General features: G+C 30.8%; 3 protein-coding genes across 4 annotated transcripts; 1 reads left to right on the forward strand and 2 right to left on the reverse strand.

Moving 5' to 3' along the window:
- The first annotated feature begins 2,321 nt into the window (after window positions 1–2,321).
- On the forward strand, window positions 2,322–5,014 carry LOC124497819 (sulfotransferase 1B1). Of its 2 annotated transcripts, XM_075735766.1 has the most exons (6): window positions 2,351–2,811; window positions 2,920–3,015; window positions 3,083–3,115; window positions 3,172–3,979; window positions 4,042–4,272; window positions 4,335–5,014. In XM_075735766.1, the coding sequence occupies exons 4-6, from the start codon at window positions 3,296–3,298 to the stop codon at window positions 4,683–4,685; spliced, it is 1,266 nt and encodes a 421-aa protein (XP_075591881.1). In that variant the 5' UTR covers window positions 2,351–2,811; window positions 2,920–3,015; window positions 3,083–3,115; window positions 3,172–3,295; the 3' UTR covers window positions 4,686–5,014. The 2 variants fall into 2 exon arrangements, with proteins under 2 accessions (XP_075591880.1, XP_075591881.1); XM_075735765.1 differs by having other exon boundaries at window positions 2,322–2,811; window positions 3,083–3,979.
- On the reverse strand, window positions 4,733–8,088 carry LOC124499757 (WD repeat-containing protein 36). The gene is given in 4 exon segments (XM_047063717.2): window positions 4,733–6,343; window positions 6,345–7,385; window positions 7,459–7,562; window positions 7,623–8,088. Coding segments are annotated over 4 exon segments (2,844 nt in total). The 5' UTR covers window positions 7,798–8,088; the 3' UTR covers window positions 4,733–4,819.
- Window positions 8,089–8,819: 731 nt separating this feature from the next.
- On the reverse strand, window positions 8,820–10,547 carry LOC124490504 (uncharacterized). Its single transcript, XM_047053027.2, has 2 exons — window positions 9,487–10,547; window positions 8,820–9,422 (listed from the first exon to the last, which is right to left on the reverse strand). Exons 1-2 carry the CDS (start codon window positions 10,226–10,228, stop codon window positions 9,202–9,204), a joined length of 963 nt encoding a protein of 320 aa, XP_046908983.2. The 5' UTR covers window positions 10,229–10,547; the 3' UTR covers window positions 8,820–9,201.
- Window positions 10,548–12,590: the final 2,043 nt, after the last annotated feature.

Below are 12,590 nucleotides of genomic sequence, written 5' to 3' on the forward strand. Positions count from 1 at the left end.
TGACTATATATTGAAACCTGAAATGGTTGTTGTTGTTGTTGAACATTTTTTTTCTGTAACCCAAGAAAAAATTAGATCTCCGTTTGACCTTGACAACAAAAAGATATTCATCATCATCATCAACATCATCACCGATAAATAATTCAAATTCATTTTATTAATTTATTGAGTTCCAAGAGGAAAAAAAACCAAATCATCAAGTACCGAAAAAAAGAGGAGGTAGATGATTGGGAAAGTTTTTTTGTTCTACAGCAGAAAACAAAAATCAACAAGCAACATCAGTTGGTGATTGTTGGTGGGGTAAAAAAAAAGAACACAACTTTCTTTGCCGATTGGACTTTGAAATCACATGAAAAAAAAGAAAACACAGAACAGTGATGATTTAGTTGTTCAAATTTTTTTTTCTCTATAAATTTGGTATTTAAAGCATCCAGCACAATCCAATCGATTATCAATCAATCGTCGATTATATTAATTATTATTATTGACGATTGACTTTTGTAGATATAGATTAGGAGGAACACCTGTACTTGTTGTTGTTGGGTGATAAGGATCGCTTTTTTTTCTTATCAATGTCATATATGGTGGTTATTGAATTTTGGATGGCCCTACCCCCACCACCACCAAAAAAAAAAAAAAAAAAAAATGGAATTTATTCAATGATTGCTGTGTCCGGAAAAAAATAAAAAATTCTGTTTCCTGTTTAAAATTCCATCAATATTTCAAGATTAAATTAGAAATTAGAATATCGGAATTGAAATACTGTCATATGCTGTGTGTGTGTGTGTATTATGTCATTTCATTTTCAATTGTAAAAAAAAAATTTTCAAATTATACACCCATTGTGTGAGTGACAACATTCCATGTATTTTTTTTTTATTTTTCATTTTCATTTGGATAAAAAAAATCATCATTCGATTTTTTCTTCTCCAGAATCATCCAATAGCACAATAATGATGGACGACGACGACGACGATGAGAATGAGAATCTTTATCCAAATAGCCCAACATCATCATCATCATCATCATCGTTTAATATTAAATATTCGATTGATTGGTGTTTGGGCAAGAAAAATTCAGAAAGAGAGCAATTGTTGGAATGTGGAATTCACATCCATATTTTTTTTTTTTTGATTCTTCTGGAACAATGGATCATTATAGCATTTTTTTCCATTTTCTTCTTTCCTTTCTTTTTATCTTCTGGAGACACACACTTTATTAAATCCAGGAAAAAAAATGTGAAATGAAATGAATGAGGCCAACACCGAACAACAACAACAACAACAAGAACGATGATCGTATATATCCAAAGAAGATTGTTCTGGAATGATGATGACAAGACCTAATAATAATAATGATGATGATGATAATAATAATAATAAAAAAACGAGTGAATGCTAAAACCGTTTGATTATGAATTCAATAATACATACATACATGACATTCATGTCATCAAGTTTGTTTTTCTTTTATATTCGTTTGTTCGTTCCATTTTTTTTTTCTTTCACATAATTTCCAACATTTTATTCGATGTTATTAAAAAAAGAAAAAAAAATTTCGACCACCATCACCATCATCACTTATTGTCAAATTCAAGAATCTTCTTTTTTTTTTTGTTGGATCGGTAGAATAAAGAAATTCCATGTTATATATTGATATATTGATATTGAAATTTTCTTTTCTTGTTCTTCGTATGTATATACATAAACGATGATGATGCCATTATTGATGATGATGATGATTATTATTTTGAATGTGTGCAATATATTAAAATTAGTCAGTCATACATATTGTTCAAATTGGTTGAAAATACATAAAAAAAAATATTCATTTCACACATAATGATGAATGATGAATGATGATGATGATGATGGTGTAATCCACCAGGCAACAAACAAACAACAAAACAAAACAAAACAAAACAAAAAAAACGAATGAAAAATTCCCGGATTCTTTACAAAAGAATAATAGATGGCAGGCAATATGTAATATCATTTGAATATTTCGGCCATTTTTTTTCTGTTTTTGAATTTTTCTTTTTCTTTTTATTTTTTTTTTTTAGCCATGTCATTCAAAGTTTGGGTTTCTGATTAATCAAAATTTTAGTGACAGCGTGTGTGTAAGTGTGTGTTTGATGGCTTGTAAACAAAACAAAACAAAAAAAATTTGAAGCAATCAGGTTAATATAACCGATCATCATCATCGGGTATATTTTTTTTTTTACAACCAACAAACTGTGCTGTGTTGGGTGAGTAAGCAAATCAGATGATCAACAATGATAACAACAACAACAACAACAACAACAAATAAACACACAAACACGCCAATGATTGGAAAATTTTCATATTTTTTTTTTTTTTGTTTTCTTTGTTTGTAATCATCATAATCGATTTATTATTCATTTTCCATACAACAACAAAAAGTTTACTGAACCAATTCATGCAAAAAAGAATATTCTATATCCACTTCAGTGTGTGTGTGTGTGTGTGTGCATGTTTGCTATATTTTGTTTTGTTAATATAGCACGACGATATATTTATTTTCCAATCAAGTAAATTGAACATTAAATAACAAAAAAAAAAAAAAAAAAAATATGAAAATGAAATGAAAAAAAAAGATACAACGCCCTTATTATTATTGAGATTTGCAACAACAACAACAAAAAAAAAATTTCAATTGAATGCCTTGTCTTGGTATGAATGATGATCCGGTTAAACATTCCATACATTGAAATATCTATACTGTCGATAAATATCAAACACAAGACGAAAGATCCGATTTCCATTTGGAACACATGCATATAGTGAATGGGTATTTCTTTCAATTATAATTAATTAATTAGTTTAAACTTTTTTTTTTGTTTCCATTAAAATTATCGATTAATTGATTTATATTATTTTATTTTTTATCTGTAAACAGGTACAATAACTACAAAAAAGGAAATAAAACACAAAAAAAAACGCGGATTGACGTTAAGTGATTTACATCGATTGTTTCTTTTCTTTTATTTTTTTGGTAATAAAATGACAATTAAAAACAATCCATTTAATGATGATGATAATCTTTTTCTTTCTTGTTTCAGGTTTATCTTTCCCATTATCCATTGATAACATCTGTATAGTTACCACACATTGATTTGATTTGGTTGTAAAGTGACATTTTTTTTTGTAGAAACGCTGCTGCTGGTTCAACTAAAAGCACACACACACACTGACACAGACACAGAAACAGAAACATTATCGATATTGATCATATCGTTTTTTTTCATCAGAACAAAACAAAAAATTTATTTAAAATGATCGCCATCGATCATGATCGAAATCGTTTTACGATTGATGACGGAAACAGTAGTATAACATCAACATCAACAACAGCAACAACAAAATCATCATCATCTGCATCATCGACATCGACAATCACAACAGCAGCAGTAGTCACCGAAACCAAAACACCGTCATTTTTTATAATATTGCCTTCGAAATTTATAACATTGAAATTATTATATCGTTCACCAATCAGTGCATTATTGACCAAAGATGATAATTCCAACAATAATGGCTGTGAAATTCGTAAAGCTAAAAATGATTCAAATCTGAAGAAAGATGAATTTCTTGCCAAATATGTTCTGTCCATACCGAAAGCAATACGTATGAATGGCCTATTATTACAGGGATATCTTGTTTATCCAAAAGTATTGCGGCGAATTGAGAATTTTGAAATTCGCACTGATGATGTTTGGCTTTGTACGTATCCAAAATCCGGTACAACATGGACCGAAGAAATATTGTCATTAATTTTTGCTGATGGTGATATTGATGCTGTATCGAAGAAAATTATTGCTGAAAGAGTTCCACATCTAGAAGTTGGTAAACCATTTGGCCATCTGAAATGGTTGCGATCGATTCGTTCACCACGTTTATTGGCCACACATTTAAATGTTGAAAATATTCCTGGACAATTGCGGCAAGGAAAAGCTAAGGTAAATACAAAAAATTAAATTTTTTGTTCATTAATTACGTTTTCTCTTTCATTTCATCGTAGATCATCTATGTAGTTCGTAATCCAAAAGATAATGCCGTTTCCTATTATCATCATCATCGTATGAGTACATTTTTAGGAAATTATTCCGGTACATGGGATGATTTCGTAGAATTATTTGCCAGAGGAGATTTAGTATATGGATCATGGATTGATCATGTTCGTGGTTTTTGGGAACTAAAACAACAGGATCCTGATTCAGTTTTATTTGTTTCATATGAAGAACTTAAAGTGGTATGTATTTAGTTCATCATCATCAGCAACAAATTGATTGAATGTTTTTTTTCTGTAAAAAGGATTTGAAAAAAATGATTGGAATTATTTGCGATTTTGTTGGCCATCGATTAACCGATGAACAGATTGATCGTATAACATTACATTGTAGTTTTGAAAAAATGCGCAATAATAAAATGGTTAATCGTGAAGATTTACCAGTAGCCGATTTGTTCGATATGAGTAAAACAAAATTTATGCGTAAAGGTATTATTGGTGATTGGCGTAATCATTTTACAGCTGAACAAAGCCAACGATTTGATGAAATTTTTGAACCAGAATTAAAAAGAATCGGTCTACCAATTTGTTATGACCATCATAATGCTGAAGAAATTATGGAAAAATATGGCCGCATCATTCGAACAAATGAATGAATTTTGGCTATTTAAACATCAACAATCCACAAACACCATCATAAGAATTGAATTCATCATCATCATTTATTTTGTTTTTTTTTATAAAAATAATATGATATTATAATAATAATAATACAATACAAAATCAACTATCAAATCAATGCATTTCGTAAAAATTCAATCAATGAAATTGATCGATCTAATGATCGTTGTAAACGTTGCCATTTATCAATGATTTTTGTCGATATTGAATCAATACGTTCAAATAGTTTCCTTTGTCTGCATATTGTTTCTGCATGACATTTGATGAATAAACCAATGTATGCATTACATAATTCAAAATTACAATTTGATTCAATCATCATTTCAATCATTGTGAGAAAATATAACATAAAATCAATGGTACCAATACATTCTGATCCGATGCTACGAATTTCTGCATCAATTTTTGATGGTCCTAATGATTTCATTTTTTCATTGAAAAATATCAATAAATTATTTTCATGATAATGTTGTTGTAATGATTTTGCAAATGGTGTGATCAAATGATTTGATATTTTCATTGATTTTTCATTGGAAATTGTTGTGGACATTTCATTATTATTATCGCCATCATCATTATTTGATTGATTTGATAAATCAAATTTTGGTTCAAGTCCACTAATGCAAGGCAGAAAAAATGGCGCAATAGTTGGTTTTTCCAACACTTCTTTTGGTTTGTTTCGTTTTCGTATCAGATCCAATTGTAAAAGATTTTTCCATTGATAACTTGCCACTGAAGATAATGTTATTAAATCATTGGAAATTTGTTCCGGTGATTTATATTGATATTCAAGGATATTATGACCATCATCATCATCATTGTCATTCGTTTCGATTGCCATGATTTTTTCCACGTCATCATCATCATTCGAATCTTCACGGTTATCAATTTCATCGGATTTTATTGCTGGCATTTGCATTAACGATATGGTATCCAAATGTGATTCTGTTAACGGTTGTAATGTAACTTTACTATATAAAGATATATTGGACCATAAATAAATTGCTAATTGATTAACATGTGATGTAGCAATAAATTCACCATTTGGTGATAATGACAATGATACACATGGTGTTTCAGTAGCCAATACGTCAACTAATTGGCCAGAAATCATATCCCAAATATAAACAAATGAATCCATTGCCGAAATGAATAGCCGTCGGCAATCATTATCGAATGTCATATCGGTAATACGATTACGATGCATTCGAAAATGACGTACTTTTTTCTTTGTATCTAAATCCATAACAATGACGGAAAAATCATCCAATGCAATGGCAACAAATTGATTATCTTTATGCAAACACATTCGGGCAACAGAATCGGATAATTTAAAACTACCAATCAATTGATTTTTATTACGTGCGGCAAAATGCCATAATCGACAATAACGATCAGCACCACCAGAGATGATCATCTGATTTAATGCATCACTAAGTACCGAACGAACTGGACCTTGATGAGCTGTATCGTTGCCATCGATTCTATAAGATCCACGATGTAAACCGGATTGAATATTGAATCGATCAATATGTCCAGCATTATAACCGATAATAACAAAATTACCACAACTACTTATGTAAACACATTCAGCTTGAACATTGTTGGATGATCTAGTAAATCTTTCTGGCCAATAATTTATGTTCCCCCATTTTCATACGATCCACTGACCAAGTAGTAACCATTGATGTATTTCTATGACATGCAACAAGATTATCCCATTCTTTTTCCCGTAATGGTTCAGCAGCAAAATCCACGATAGGCAACAAAACATTTGTATCATTTTTTATGCCTCTTTTTTTGGCCAATTTACGATTAGCACTAGCTAAACCAAGACTACGATTTAAACGTTCCGAATAAATAGAAAATGATCGTAATGTTGAATCAAGACCAGCACTAAGGATAAATTTTCCTTTATCACCATAAAATCTAATACGAGTGGGTGGCGCTCGATGTCCTTCACGTTGAAACAATAATCTTCCCGTTGTTTGAAGATCATCAAAAATGAATATTTTCAATGAATTATCACTCGAATTGGTGATCATTAATGGTTGTTTTTGAATAAAACTTGCCGATGCTATGGATTGCCAATGTAAATCACGCATCTGTTGTTCAAGTCTCTGTTCATCAAGATTCCATATAGCTAGATGACCAGATCGTCGTGATCCCGATATCATCAATGCAAATGTGGATGAATCATTTGTACGAAATGATATCGTTGTAACTGGTCCGAATTCTTGTTGAAATTTCATGATCATCGTATCTTGTTGAAGTTGATGTAGAACAATCAATCCAGAATGATGACCAATGGCCACAACATGTAATGCTGGACTTTGAACCAGTGAACAAATTTCGGAACCGAATCCATTGTATTGATAAATCAGTTTTTGTTTTGATATATTCCATAGCTGTAGGCGACCTTGTTGAGTTCCAATAAGAATTTTATTTATATACGTAGCTGGATGTAATATTGCTGTAATGATTGTGGAATTTGTTGTTGAATCTTCTGCTGTTGTCACTTCACTATTGAACGCAATATAGGCGGTGATTTCTTGTGTGCTGATATCCCAACAAATTAAATTTTGATTACAATCAATGGCCAATAATTGACCACCTAAAACCATCAGATGATGTAATTGATTTTGACGTAAATCATCTTTGTAGGATTTTATTTTCTAAAAAATAGAACAAAAGAAAGAATTAATTGATCACCATCAATCAAATTTGATTGATGATTGATTGACTTACCCATCTATGGCCATGTTTCCAGGCAAATATTTCATTCGATGCGGCGGTAAATAAAAATTTCGAATCCGATGCCAATAATGTTATGTCTGAATCGTGTGCAACACCTGCAATATTGAATTTTAATTTAATAATAATCATCGCCATATAATCGTTGTAATACATACAAGTTTCAATTAATTGTAATTTTTCATTGAAAACTAAAAATGATCGTCCAACAGCGGTAACGATTTGTATTTTATTCAATTTTTCAATATAACGAATTAAATGCGGTACATTGGATGATACAAGGCCAATAGATTTATATGGTTCAAATAATCGATTTGAATTGTTATTAGACATTTTTTAAAAAAATTTATTTGAAAGAAAAATTGCCACAAAAAACATAAACAGTAAAAAAAAAAACACGCATGGAATGGATCACGTGCATTCAATAGAATGAGAATGAGAATCACAGTTCTAACCAATATGACTAGATGGCGTTAGTTGGTCTAGCAATCTAGAATCGATTAAATTTCGAATAAAGTTGTTCGACAATCAATTCTTCAAATCAAATCGATCATGAGAAAATTAAAAAAAAAAAATTTGAAAATTGTCAATTTCGCACACAATTATGGAATCGTGTGTGCGTGTGTGTGTGTGTGTGCAAAAGCTTTACCTTTGCCATTTTATCAACCACAAAAAAAATAGAGCCAGCCAGAAAACCACCACCAACAAACTGCAAAGTGAAACCAGCGAAAAAAAAAAATATTCACAGACACAGACACACACACAAACCGAAAAAAAATTGAAGTTTCTCATCAGAAAAAAAAATCTCCGTATATACAAAAATCCTCGAGAATGTAAAGAACGAATAAAAGCCACACATAGAGAGAGAGAGTCTATTTGGTGAGAGTAACGACGACACACACACACTCTTTTTTTCCAAAAGTTTTTTCTCACTACAAAAACTTTTTTAAAGCAAAAAAAAAAAAAAGTATAGCGCTCAAGATTCTCATCATTCGCTTCTTGGCTCTATTGTGTCATTACTACAAAACATACACACACACACACACACTGGTTCGTTGAATTGTTGCCGATAGTGGTGGTGGGAAAATTTTTCATTTACGGTCGATGAAAAAAAAAAAAAATTATCATTTTCTGTCCGAATATATAACTAACTAACTAATAAGTCTGTGTGTGAGAGTGAGATAAACTTGTTGTTGTCAAAAATTTTTTTCCAAAGAATTTCTTCAGAGTTAATTATTTACAACAACAACAACAGAATTATTGCATAATACGCCGAAACAATAACAACAAAAAAATTACTTTCTCATCATCTGCAGCATCGCTAAAATGATGAGAAATCAATAAATACGGTGAAATTTTAAGATTCAACTTTTTTCCATTTTTTTTAATTGATCAAAAATTGAAACAAAACAATAACAGATTTATATTTACAAATGTATGTGCATTTTTTTTTGTGATTCAAGTAGAGAAAAATTCAATTGATGTGATGTGTGAATCGTTGGTGCATTTTGTTGATAAAAATTCATATTTGTATACATACAGAATTTTTTGTTTGTTATGAATAAAATGAATTGGAAAAATATTTTGTACAAAGAAAAAATTGGTCGTTGTTGTTGTCGAATGTTGAATGGATATATGAGAATGGTTTCATGATGATTATTATTGATATTATCACATAGAGAGACAAACGAGATTTCCACGTTTTTATTCGTTTTTAGATTATAAAAATCATGATTATTATAAATTTGTTGTTGTCGTTTCATCATTGTTATTATTATTTGATGTTATTAGATTATTATCATGATGATAAAAACTATTATTGCAATTGGTCAAATAATTGACACTTTCTTTTAGACCACGAAATGCAGCCAAATGTAATGGATGCCAGCCATCTTGATTTGATAAATTTGGATTTGCACCATTCAATACTAATAATTTACACCATGAAACATCTCGACCTATGAAATTATTCAAAAGAATGGAATTAGATTTTGTTTGTTTAAAAAAAAAAATTCAATTTACCTAATAAAAGACAATAATGTAATGCTGTTTGACCATTAATGAAAACATTTAAATCTGGTTTTGTATACTGTAATATCTTTGCAAATTGTTCATAATCATCATTTTTAATTATTTTAAGAATTTTTTGTGCTAATAAAATTTTATTCTGATATGATTCTTCCTGTTGTCGTAATGATTGATGATTGGCAAGTTGTGTATTGATTATACATTGTTCATTAATTGTTGGTATTGATTGTTGATATAAAGATGATGATGGTGATGATTGATATTTTCGATGATGATGAATTGAAGGTAAATTTATGGCCATTGTAGTAGTAGTAGCTGCTACCGTTTCCGAATTATTCATTGTTTCAATTTTAATGAATCGATCATCACAGTCTAGAGTGGTAATTATCGATGATGATGATGATGATGATGATAATATTGATGATGGTTGTGGTGATGTTACCGGTGATAATGAAATAGGTGGCGTTAATGATGGTGATAATGGTAAATGGTCATCATCATTATAATCTGATGATCCATTTGAAATTTTTTGCGTTACAATCAATGATTTTATATGATGATGATGATGATTATTGGCTATTATTGTTGATTCATCATCATTATCATTAACAAATGTTAACATTTTTTGATCATTATCGTTATCTTGATTTGGATGATTATCATTCTGTACAACAACAACAACATCATTGATCATCTCCAACATGGTTGTTACATATGATCCTTTTTCCTGACACATTTATACGACGAACCAATGATCAAAACAAACAATTTTTATATTCTATAATAAAATAAAGACATTACACAGAATCATCACAAATATTCTTTTTCAAAATTTTTTTTATGGTTGTAAAATGATGATTTTCGATGGATAATTTTTAAATGAAAATTAATATAAATAGAGAATAGATATATCAGGGCTATAAAAAAAAATTATTCACAAAGACAAGAATCAATTCAATCTGGATGAGCGTGTTGTTTTGTCGTTTATTTTGTTCGATGATAATAATCAAACAGCAACAGGAATGTGAATGAATGGAATGTTTTTTCTTGTTGGTAGCAGCTGTCGTTGAAAATTATCATCATCATCATAACCAGAAAAAACTCAAAAGAAAGAAAAAATTTTTTTTTTTTTGCTTGACACACAACGATATTACCAATGGCCAACATACAACCACCACCACAACAACAACACAGAAAAACAGTAGCAAGTAGCCGACAATTCAGCCAGAACAATCAACGAACAAAAATGAATGAATAAACGTTCGAATGAGAACCCTCCACAATATCAGTGTGTGTGTGCGTATCCTGCCCTTTGGCCTGGCCTTTTTTCCTGGTAGCAGTAGTAATAGTAAATGAAGTAATGGTAGTAGTAGTAGTAGTAGTGATATATAGTAATCAATTCAGGCCATGATTATTGGTAGTGGTGTTTGACATTGTTCACAGACCCTCTGCCCTTGTTATTGTTTTGTTGCTGTTTGTTGGTCGGGAAGACCGCGCCTGTTTGCTTGGCAATTGTGTTATTGGTTCTGTTTGACTTTACGTTTCTCTGGGACCCAAGATTTTTTTCTTTTTTTTTCTCTCTCTCAATTTTCATCTTGAACAGATTTTTTTTTGGCCATCCGTTTTTCATCATCATATCGACTGTTGGTGGGTGAAAAAAGTTTGCTCGAATTTTTTTTTTTTTTGGTTTGGTTTGGTTTGGTTTTCGTTCCCATGCCTATCCCTCTTCCTTGGGGCTTTCTAGTTTCCTTTTCTTTCTTTCAATTTTTTTTAATACTTTGCTGTTGTTGCTGTCGTCGTTTTTTTCTTTACCTTCGAATTTTTTTCTCCTTGTCTGTGTGTGTGTGTGTATGTGTCTTACATTGAGTCACATTAAAAAGACTGTGTATTATTAAGAAGTTGAATGAATGACCAGTTTTGTGTGTGTGTGACCTATCAAGGACAACTTGTTGTTGTTGTTGCTGCTGCTATTGCTGTTGTTCGCACTTCGTTTTTTTTGATGATCGATAATCGCGGGACCTAAGAAGAATGAAAAACGAGAAAAAATTTGTATTATAAAAACTGGCAACTCATATGTAAACCATATACCTAAAAAAAATGCAACAAGTGGTCAAGCTCTTCTTCTCACGGAACACACAAATCACACGCTTTTAGCGCTAGGGTCCATCATCCACCATATACAAGGAAATTTTCTTATCTTACAGCATTGATGATGATGATGATGATGGGAATTGTTGCTGTTGTTGTTGTCCAAAACGGACATGAGATTTTCATCTCCCCCATTTATTCATCTAAATGAGCAAAGTAGTGGTGGTGGTGGGGGTAGGTTGCAAGTGCAAAATCTCAAAAAAGGAAGGAAAAGTCATCAGTATATAATATACAGTGTGTGTGTATGTGAACTTTCTTTCAATGTCAATCAAACAAAAAAAAATTTTTTTTGTTTCGTTGTTATTTGGATGATGAAGACGATGAACAACAACAACAAAAAATGAGGAGGACAACACTGAATTTATATCATCATTATCAATATGTGTGTAGTAGCTATTAACTATCATCATCATCATGTTGTTGTGTATGATGATGATGATGATGATGATGAGCCGGGTGAGCGTGGGAATCAAATTCTTATGGTTGGTGCCGCCGTAGTCTTCATCATCATCATCGTTGCTGCTCTGGACAAATGTGATGACAATAATAACAACAACAACAACAAAAATGCATATTTTCTCTGCTGTATCCTGAGAAAACGTTGATAATATTTTTTTTCGGTTTCTTGTTCTTCTTGGAAACGATGAATTTACAAATATCGAATTCTTCGTTCTGTGGGATCCATCCATAAATCCAATGACGGTCGTCGATCTTTTAACCCAATTTTGTGCCTAATTTTTTTTTTTACTTTTCCACATCCTTTTCATTCATTCATTGAGTGAAAAAAAAAATTTTGACAATAAGGAACATAGAAAGAGAAGGAAAGGAGTTCCAAAAAAGGGCTTGTGTAGCGGAAATCGTTTTCTGTATTTTTTTTCATTCATTCATAAATAAATAAAAAAATACGGATATGAAAATAAAGAGAGAGAGAGAAAAGAAAAATTGAGGTG

Source organism: Dermatophagoides farinae, chromosome 2 (genome assembly GCF_024713945.1).
Source record: "Dermatophagoides farinae isolate YC_2012a chromosome 2, ASM2471394v1, whole genome shotgun sequence".
NCBI classification, from domain to species: Eukaryota; Metazoa; Arthropoda; class Arachnida; order Sarcoptiformes; family Pyroglyphidae; genus Dermatophagoides; species Dermatophagoides farinae.

Bases quoted from the DNA above. Each gene is read 5' to 3' on its own strand.
- LOC124497819 (XM_075735765.1), top strand. From the start codon at position 3,296: ATGATCGCCATCGATCATGATCGAAATCGTTTTACGATTGATGACGGA. The intron at 3,980-4,041 runs GTAAATACAAAA...ATTTCATCGTAG, and splicing joins TGCGGCAAGGAAAAGCTAAG to ATCATCTATGTAGTTCGTAA. The intron at 4,273-4,334 runs GTATGTATTTAG...TTCTGTAAAAAG, and splicing joins CATATGAAGAACTTAAAGTG to GATTTGAAAAAAATGATTGG.
- LOC124490504 (XM_047053027.2), bottom strand. From the start codon at position 10,228: ATGTGTCAGGAAAAAGGATCATATGTAACAACCATGTTGGAGATGATC. The intron at 9,423-9,486 runs GTAAATTGAATT...ATAATTTCATAG, and splicing joins ACATTATTGTCTTTTATTAG to GTCGAGATGTTTCATGGTGT.